The 9,115-nt window shown below is 34.5% G+C and overlaps 2 protein-coding genes across 4 annotated transcripts; both read right to left on the reverse strand.

Moving 5' to 3' along the window:
• Positions 1-469: 469 nt before the first annotated feature.
• On the reverse strand, positions 470-2,141 carry Vps25 (vacuolar protein sorting 25). Its single transcript, XM_018502149.1, has 4 exons — positions 2,015-2,141; positions 1,625-1,770; positions 1,034-1,252; positions 470-950 (listed from the first exon to the last, which is right to left on the reverse strand). Exons 1-4 carry the CDS (start codon positions 2,062-2,064, stop codon positions 838-840), a joined length of 528 nt encoding a protein of 175 aa, XP_018357651.1. The 5' UTR covers positions 2,065-2,141; the 3' UTR covers positions 470-837.
• Positions 2,142-3,854: 1,713 nt separating this feature from the next.
• Positions 3,855-6,655, reverse strand: LOC108757639 (E3 ubiquitin-protein ligase RNF34). 3 transcript variants are annotated; one of them, XM_018502111.1, is made up of 7 exons: positions 6,468-6,655; positions 6,314-6,392; positions 5,730-5,922; positions 5,496-5,607; positions 4,818-5,190; positions 4,562-4,742; positions 3,855-4,383 (listed from the first exon to the last, which is right to left on the reverse strand). In XM_018502111.1, exons 1-7 carry the CDS (start codon positions 6,479-6,481, stop codon positions 4,208-4,210), a joined length of 1,128 nt encoding a protein of 375 aa, XP_018357613.1. In that variant the 5' UTR covers positions 6,482-6,655; the 3' UTR covers positions 3,855-4,207. The 3 variants fall into 3 exon arrangements, with proteins under 3 accessions (XP_018357613.1, XP_018357612.1, XP_018357614.1); XM_018502110.1 differs by having other exon boundaries at positions 6,314-6,655; XM_018502112.1 differs by lacking the exon at positions 6,468-6,655 and having other exon boundaries at positions 6,151-6,393.
• Between the last annotated feature and the right edge of the window lie 2,460 nt (positions 6,656-9,115).

Genomic DNA, 9,115 nt, shown 5'->3' on the forward strand with positions numbered 1-9,115 from the left:
TCCAAAGATTGTAATTCCGAAGCGAAGTAATTTATAAGAATGATGTGATTACAGTGCCTTTTAGTAGGAACTTGTAGAATTCATTCACTTGCGTTATACTAGATTAGTGCACATCAAAGACTACTATACATGAAATTAGCTAAGTTAAATATAAAAGCATATGTGAATATTATAAAACAGTGGAATGTCACTAATAATATTATACTTAATAGTCACGTTATTTATATACTTTTGTATTATTTCATTGTTAAAGTTGATTGTTTAATGCCACTGTATTTAGATGCTTTATATAAAGCAGCTTTTAATGTGCACTAATTAAGTGTAATGCAAGTGATCGAATTCACCATTAGTACTTTTAATTAAATTAAGACGCTTATAGAATGATCATTCTCTTTTTAAGTTTGACACTTAATGCAAAAGTTAATTTATACAAGGGAAGTGTAGATACATTTTAAGTTTATTTAATTTGTTCTGATTTTAACACCTTGACTTTGGCACAGGAAGTTATTTCCATCACAATTTTTGTGCTTTCTAATTTCGAGTATATTTATGTGCCATATATAATTATCTTAAAAGCTATATAACTAGCTCAACTGGCTACATTAATTTCATATTCAAAATCATCAAGCCTTCCCACATTTGTACTTCATGTTAGTTTAACATCCGAGCGATTTTGGTTTGCCTTTTTTTTTGTAAGAAAAGAAAAAGAAAAGTGTATTATTGTGTTAAATAAATGTTTGCATTTATGAGAAATGTTATAGTTTTTTACATCACTTATTAATTAAATACCATTTACACATATCTATAACTCGACGAATGGCAAAAACTTTCCAAGCATTAGAAAAATTTAACACCTTGATTGTCATCGAATGAGATAATCTCTGCCTTTCTTGCAGCTTCTAATGTCTTCAGTGACCTGATTAGGACTTCTGTATCCAGACCGTGAAATTCTAAAATAAGCAATATGATTATATATTAATAGTTATTTCTAATAATACCGATAAATAGAACAAAAACAAATTGTACAATGTACCTTGTTCACTTGTGTCCTCCCCTTGTGTCAATTCGAAGAATGTACATACAGAGCCAGCGAAGCCATTCTCCTGTGCCCAATTATATATTATATCACCCCATTCCTCTAAAGTGTGCCAATAAACCAACCATCTCTGCTTGGTCTTGTCTAGGGGTGACGCATTTCCTGATTTTCCTAATTCTTCCAAAATTACTAGTACAGCTTCGGACGGTAATTTTCCTGTTATTATGCTGTTAAGCTTTCAATATAGCAGAGTAACTATTTGGATTAATATATATTAGCTATTAGGAAATTTTAGTAATAATCTAGTGAATACATCACTTAATAGTAACGTAACTGTCAGTTAATTTCCCATTCAACAACACAACTATTATATGTTATATTACAATTATATTATTGAATAGGAAATTGTAATGAGTTATATTATTGTTGGTGTTTGCTAAAAAATTTTTGTAATAAATGACTAATAAATAATGCCAGTAATTGAATCGTTGAAAATGGTAATACATGACAGGGATGAGTATTACATTAAGTATAATATACAACAAAATTGATAGAATAATTTTCATTCAATGTGACGAATAAGGATACTGTTTATGCTGGTATTATTAAATAGAGGATTTGTGTGAATCTCGCGCACATCTACGACCGCCTGTTTTGTGATACGATAGTATTCGAGCACCAGGCTCTTCCAGGCCGCTATTTGTTTAGCTCTAGTATCTGCGTGAGGTTGAAGCCTGCAATGAATAAGGTGAAGTCATGTGGCAAAAATTCGAATATTTTTAAAATGTATTATCGCCAGATTCATAAATACGCTTTTTGTGTATAACCTACGTTCCTAACCTGTGATATACAAGCTCTTATCAAACGACATTTTATGAGTAACATTTATTGAATTTTGTTAATCTTTAACACATATATGCCATTATCAGTAAAGTTAATAATTTCGTTGGAATACACATTTCTCGCGATAATACTCACGTAAAAAACGGCGGGAAACTGTATTGCCAGGGCCATTCGATCTCTGCCATTGTTTTGACTTTTGGTTATCAACTGTCGCAGACAGCTGTCAGACGCGTGATATCAGAGATCCTATAATTAGAAATGTCGAGAAAGAAAAAAATGATTTTTATTTCAAAAACGCTTGATATATTAATTACAAACGATTGATAAAAATCTTGTTTTTGTTACAAAATTGGTCAAAAATAGTAACCGTTGTTATATTTAATATTATTACCTTTACTTATATCCTGCTATATTTATAATCCATTATATATACATATAAAAACTCGATTAATACAGTACAACTGACTCGTAATATATAGTAAAAATAATGGAAATAGTCCCTAGGATTTTTAAATTATAAATACGGAGACATTCTGAAGATTCAGAATCTGTTGTAGAGTGATAAATATATCAAAATATATCAAAATAATAGGTCAATTTGTAAATATCTACGATTTCTTGTAAATTTTATGGCTAATAAGAAGCTATCTGTAAAAATATTGTATAAAGGTATAAGTATATATGTATGGCTTTACACAAAGATTTATGCTGCGACCAATGCTGCTTCTGATGCTGTCGATTACAATAGGCGATCATTTTGCAGCCACCACATTTCTTCAAACAGACGCCGTCGCCAAACCGTTTGCAAACGTGACACATGGTCGCATAGAAGAACGTATTATAATTAGCAATTATTTTATTTTTTGTTTCTAATTCCATGATTATCAGTCTTGTATCATATACAAGCTTTTCTTTGATGCAAAATCTTTTTCCGTTTTGATTCCTGCCTCCAAACGAAGACTATTCAGCCTGTTTCTGGCAATGTTTATAAAGTATAATATATTGATTTAAAAGATTAATATTGAACACAGTTTGGAATTTGCTTGGAATTGGTTAGAATGTTGTGTTTGCAGGCTGTATATTGATGCGCATGCGTTTTGTTTCCCGCGCTTTTAATTCTCTGAATTGATGCGTTTCGAAACGTTCTGGAGATCGATTCTGTATTTTGAAACGAGGTGAAAATTACAAAAATAAGCAAATTTACTAGGTGTTGACCAATGAAATTATCAGTATTCTAGTAAATTCGCTCACTTTTGTAATTTTCACTTAGTTTCAAGATATAGAATCGATCCCCTGATGGTGCTGAAAATCTATTTCATTGGTCTGTTCACGTTGCTTGCACTTTTTGCACTTAACATCTTCGTTTTCTCTCAACGCCTGAATATATGTTTATCCCTTTTTAAATGGAAAGATTTTTGGTAATTTCAAGCAATGCAAACAAACCTCACAATACTTCATAGGTCTGTTCGCGTTGCTTGAAATCCCCAAAAATGTTTGCACTTTTAAAATGAAATAAATATATATTCAGACGTGAAGAAAGAGAATAAGCGAATTTACTGAGTGCAAAAAGTGCAAACAGCCCGAACAGACCTCACGTCTATATAAATACTACAATTATCGATGGTTTAATTATTGTCATTAGTATTAAGAGTTAAAGAAATATAATTAAATTTAAACTACTACTAAAATTGTTTAAAAAATTCCATAGACTTTAGTTTATTTTAATTCTGTATTTAGAATCTATATATTATTTATTTTCATAAAAAACATACATTCTGCACGATACAGAATTTACAAAATTTCCAGCATCACAGGAGATTGGAGCGTTATAAGATGTGCACAAATATATATACACATAACTCCACGATATAAAAACTTTGTATTACACCTTAGTAATATTCCTTGCAATATACATTCATATGTACATGCGCACACATATATATATGTATATATGTATACATACATATATGTAGTTTAATTTAATTAATATAACTAATACATGTGATATATAACGATATTTATTCTTTTTTGAAATACTATTCTCTGTCTAGGAAGAGTTCTGTAATTAAAATGACAAAACATGCCACAAGACCAGTCAACTTAGACTTGAAAGTCAAGAAAGCATAAAATTTGCCTTTTTGTGCAGGACTAGTTCTTATTGTTTATCGAAATGCAAATTATAGCACAAAAATTTGGCGTTTTACAATTTTACTCTTTATCATAGATAAATTTTGTTTTATAATATACACGTCGTATAATTACGCGATCTATGAAAACTGGCAGGTGCACAAAATTATCAGTCGCGATTATATCCAATCGTTGCATTTTTTAGGCTTTAAAAAATCGTACAACACGGACAACATATTGTTTGCATATCGGACATTCAGACATTTGTTTGCCACAATTTATGCAACAAGCCATATGACCGCATTCTAAAATAACACACTCAATCGGTGCATCCCAGCAGATTTTACATAATTCTTCCTGGCTGAGTTGTTCCACATCTGTAATTTTAATAATTTATTTGTGATAAATGAGACAGACAGAACATAATAAAATATATTAAATAATCTTTTATACCTATATAAATATCTCTTTACTATCTAAAGAACAACTGACATTATATTTAATATGAATATCAATATTATCCGGCTGTGTTACCTATAATACATTTTACGTTACCTTTTCTAGACTGATTATACTCCTGCCATAATCTGGTCACTTTGTTCAGTAAATCCGGTCTCTCTATGCAGCCTTTATAATCTACACGATTTGTACTCAACAAATTTTTTAATTGTTTAATACTTAGATACTCTAATTCTGATGCTTCTTTTATATCTGATAATTGCACCTTATCTGACCACTGCAAATATAGAGATAAAATACAATATAAACATTATACAAATATTTCATAAATGTTGTTTACAAGCATATATACCGTGGGAATCTCTGTGACCATATCCGATTTTTTTTCATTCGACGTTTCAGGAACTTCCTCCTGCTCGATGATTACTGGCTGCGATGCAGTACTGGGTCCAGTTGGACTGCTGTCATTCCCAAATATTTCTTCTATTAAGAGGTCAGTATTTTTCGGTCTCTCCTCGGGTGATTCGCTATCACTGCTAAGTGGAACACTAATAACCGGACTACTATGACTACTTTCACTTGCTTCCTCTGCCATTTCAATGTCCTCGTTTCTTACAGGTTCCGCTGATGCTTGCACGTCCGCCGCGTTTGCATCAGGTTCATTATTTGCAGTACTAACATTTGGCATATTTTCCATTCTATTTAAAGGAGGATCAAATCTGGAACTAAACAGTCATATTACTTAAAAAAATATTTTTAAAAGAGGAATATATAATTTGTATAAATTTTATATTATATATATATAAAATAAAAAAAGTTCATATTAGGCAAAAAACTTGGCTTTCAAAGAATTCAAGTGTTAAGCCTAATTATACACAATTAAAAAGCACCGGTAATAGGAGTAGGAAATAACAGATTTCATCCTATTAGAAATTATGTATTTTGATGTAATTGATAGGTTGAAAGCTGTTGTTCCCTGTTTTTATTGTTTGTTCTTTTCATTAAGTCTAAAGTGCAATGTAAAACGTACTGTTGTTCTTCAGCAACATTTTGCGTCCTGAAGCTTGTACTGTGGTCAGAAGTCAAGCTCGAATCAGTTCCGTTAGCAAAAAGCATTAGTAAATGCACCAAGTCTTCTTTCTCTGAAATTCAAGTATAGTTTTATAAAAAAATTCTTTAAGTTCTTATGAAATTAATATTAAGAAGATATTATTACAGAGAGAGGCATGTTGGCAGGCAGCATTATACATATTAACGCACGTACCGACACAACCCTTAACAGAAACTTTTTTTGCCACAAGATACTGACGCAAGTCCCTAGAACGTATCTGTCTGATCTGATTTCTGATGAGTGGCCTCATTGACAATAGACCACAGCTATCGCAGGTGAATACCTTGTCGTACCGTTTGATTACACATTCGGAACAGAAATACCTTAGGCAATCCACGCATTGTTTCTAAAAATTATACAAGGAATATAAATATATATGTCAAATATTAAACCAGAATTTTGTAATCAAGAATTAAATTAATTAAGAAAAAAATTATTAAGATAAAGTTCGATCAAATAAATTCCTGGAACCAGATTACTGTGGAGTCCTTAATAAAAAAAATTTCTAGATTACCTAACAGAAGAAAATGTTAATTGCTAAATAATTTAGTACGCAGTGAATCTGTGTCATCACTTGGTTCTACGGTGACATTTGCATGACAATTTGAAGAAGGCTCGAATTCATTGTCCGGACAAACATGACTTGTCAAGGTTTGTCGAATTGTCAGATCGTCCTTGGAACCGGTCGTTCAGCGAGGGAGAAGGGCCAGGTGTCCCCGATGAGGGTATCCACTCACTTTTCTCTTAAACAGGTTGAACTTTGCATTGCAGGCCTCGCAAGCCATCTCGGATCGCCCGTTATCGCCCGTTCGTTTCCTGAAACGTTCTCGTTTTGCACGCCGTGAGATATCACTGTGTTGAGAAACCGAATGGGAATGACAGGTACTGTACGTTGTATTCTGCATGAAAATCTGGAGCAGCGTAACGTGAACGCCGACGTAAGTGATGTAAGAAGGACGAGCCGGACGAGCGTAATCCTTTCAGATCGATAGTATGATGTTGTTATCGGTTCAGTACGATATAAGTTCGTATAAGTCCGAATCAGTCCGAATTACTCCGATTACTCCGAAGTCCGAACAGTCCGACCAGTCCGACTACGAATAAGGGAAAAAAACAAAGGTGCCCAATAGGTACGGCAGGAATGCGTTTCTTTTTTATCTACATATAACAATAAAGGTGCCTTTTCATGCCGACGCTCATTTTCGGCTTCAAAATAAAGGTGCCTTTTCACGCTGACGCTCGACGCTCATTTTTAGCGTCAAAACAGGTCACAGGTCAATACCAAGCGTCAATTTTGATCACGTGACCTGTTTTGACGCTGAAAATGAGCGTTTAGCGTCAGCGTGAAATCGCACCTTAAGGCTAGTATTCATAGTCAGATCTTATATTCAAGACTGTCTTATAGCGTTTTCGGCCCGATCGGGTTTGCACCAACCTGAGTTGGATTAATCTTTCCTATTGGTTGACGTCACCCGCTCTACCAATAGGAGAGCATAAAACGCCATTAATCCAACCCAAGTTGGTGCAAACCTGGCCGGGCCGAAAACGCTATTAAGTACAGTCTTAAGCTGAAAACACAATAGGCACAGGCAATAGGCACAAGCAACAGGGAATAACAAGCCGTCCAATCAGAGCTCTGGGATATAATATCGATTTATACTCCAAAGCTCTGATTGGACGACTCGTTATTCTCTGTTTCCTGTGTCTATTGTGTTTCCAGCTTTAAGAAGTGATGAACCAATCAGAAGGTCGTATTAGCGTTTTAAAACATTACTTAGGCGTCGTCTACAATACACGGAGTAAGAAATAAGAGTAAGAAATTGACCAATAAGGCGTCGTCTACAATACACAGAGTAAGAAGTAAGAGTAAGAAATTGACCAATCACAGTCGATTATTTTTCTCACACTCGACTGTGATTGGTCAATTTCTTACTCTTACTTCTTACTCCGTGTATTGTAGACGGGCCTTGATTACGTCATCAATACGTTATCGTTTTTGCTCCCACTTCGCTTCAACTGCCTCACCTCGGGAGGTGGGTTGGCTCAGTGTTGTTAGATGAGCCCCCTTTTAGCGCATTGGAGTATAGCATCAATGCTGTACTAATGTCGAACTTATAAAGGTTCTTTAAGGCCCTATTTTGACGTTTCTGTAAAAATTATATCATTTTTTGTTTTTATTTATTATTATTTATTATTAAAAACCAAAATCAGTAAAAAAAATCAATAATAGAAGTAACGAGATTATAATATAATATGAAGTTACATAAACCGAAAACGCCAATAATTGATAACAATAGTAATATAACAATAATTAAGACTGTCCATCTAAGTTAGTGTTATACTGCAAATATATGTTAAAGGTGTAAGATTTCTAAATAAATAAACAGAAATTTATATAATAGATATAATATTTTATTTGGCAGAATTATAAAGAATACCAACATTTGTTGCAAGGATAAGGAAGACTGGCAAAAACCTTACTTTATATGTATAAATATTATTTTACTTACATCTAATTGTCATTCTGGCCGGATCCCACCAAAACTATAGGACTCTTCTCTCTCATCCTCCGCAATGGCCGTTATACATTCCTGGATTTCTTCAGGCGCTGCAGTGCGCATACGCTAAAAGGGGGCTCATCTAACAACACTGGGTTGGCTGGAGCGTTCACGTAGCAATTGTAGTATTCGAAACAGGTGTTACAAACTCCTATTGTTCTCGATGTACCACGGTTTGCAGCGCCCTCACTGAACGACAGGTCTTACGGCATGCATGTCATATGTATAGACGTTAATCTATCTCACTCGCACAGTCGCTCTCTCACTCACTCGCTTACATACTAGAAAGGCTAGTTCTCATCCATGAGCCTTGTCACTCAGTGAGGGCGCTGCAAACCGTGGTACCTCGAGAACAATAGGAGTTTGTAACCCCAGTAACTGTATTCTGTAAGTCCGGATCTACAATAGGTGTTTTATGCCTTATTCCGTAAGAAACTGACCAATTACAGTCGAATCCGAGAAGAATAAGCGACTGTGATTCGCCCATTTCTTATGGCTTAATGCTTAAAATCCTTTTGTAGATCCGGGGTAACTGTCTTACACGCCTATCGATAATTATCGGTGTCGTTGCGCAGATATTTTATATGGTGAAAAAGTTGCGCAACGACACCGACAACTGTCGATAGGCGTGTAAAACAGTTACAGAATAGGGGCCCTGATTCGAAATAGTAATGGACCAATCGGAGCGTAGCGTTTGGAGCGTAACGTTCAGAGCATTTGAAAGAAGCAAATGGACCGCAGCCCCAGTGTTGTTAGATGAGCCCCCTTTTAGCGTATGCGCACTGCAGCGCTGAAGATATCCAGGAATGTATAACGGTCATTACGGAGGATGAGAGAGAAGAGTCCTATAGTTTTGGTGGGATCCGGCCAGAATAATAATTAGTTGAAAGGAGAGGGCTCCGATTGCACACATCGCATATTGCACACATGTATCGCTGATTGGCCAATTTAAAAATAAAATAATCTCATTGGCAAAACAGT

This window comes from Trachymyrmex cornetzi, unplaced genomic scaffold, assembly GCF_001594075.2.
Source record: "Trachymyrmex cornetzi isolate Tcor2-1 unplaced genomic scaffold, Tcor1.1 scaffold147, whole genome shotgun sequence".
In the NCBI taxonomy this organism is placed as follows: domain Eukaryota; kingdom Metazoa; phylum Arthropoda; class Insecta; order Hymenoptera; family Formicidae; genus Trachymyrmex; species Trachymyrmex cornetzi.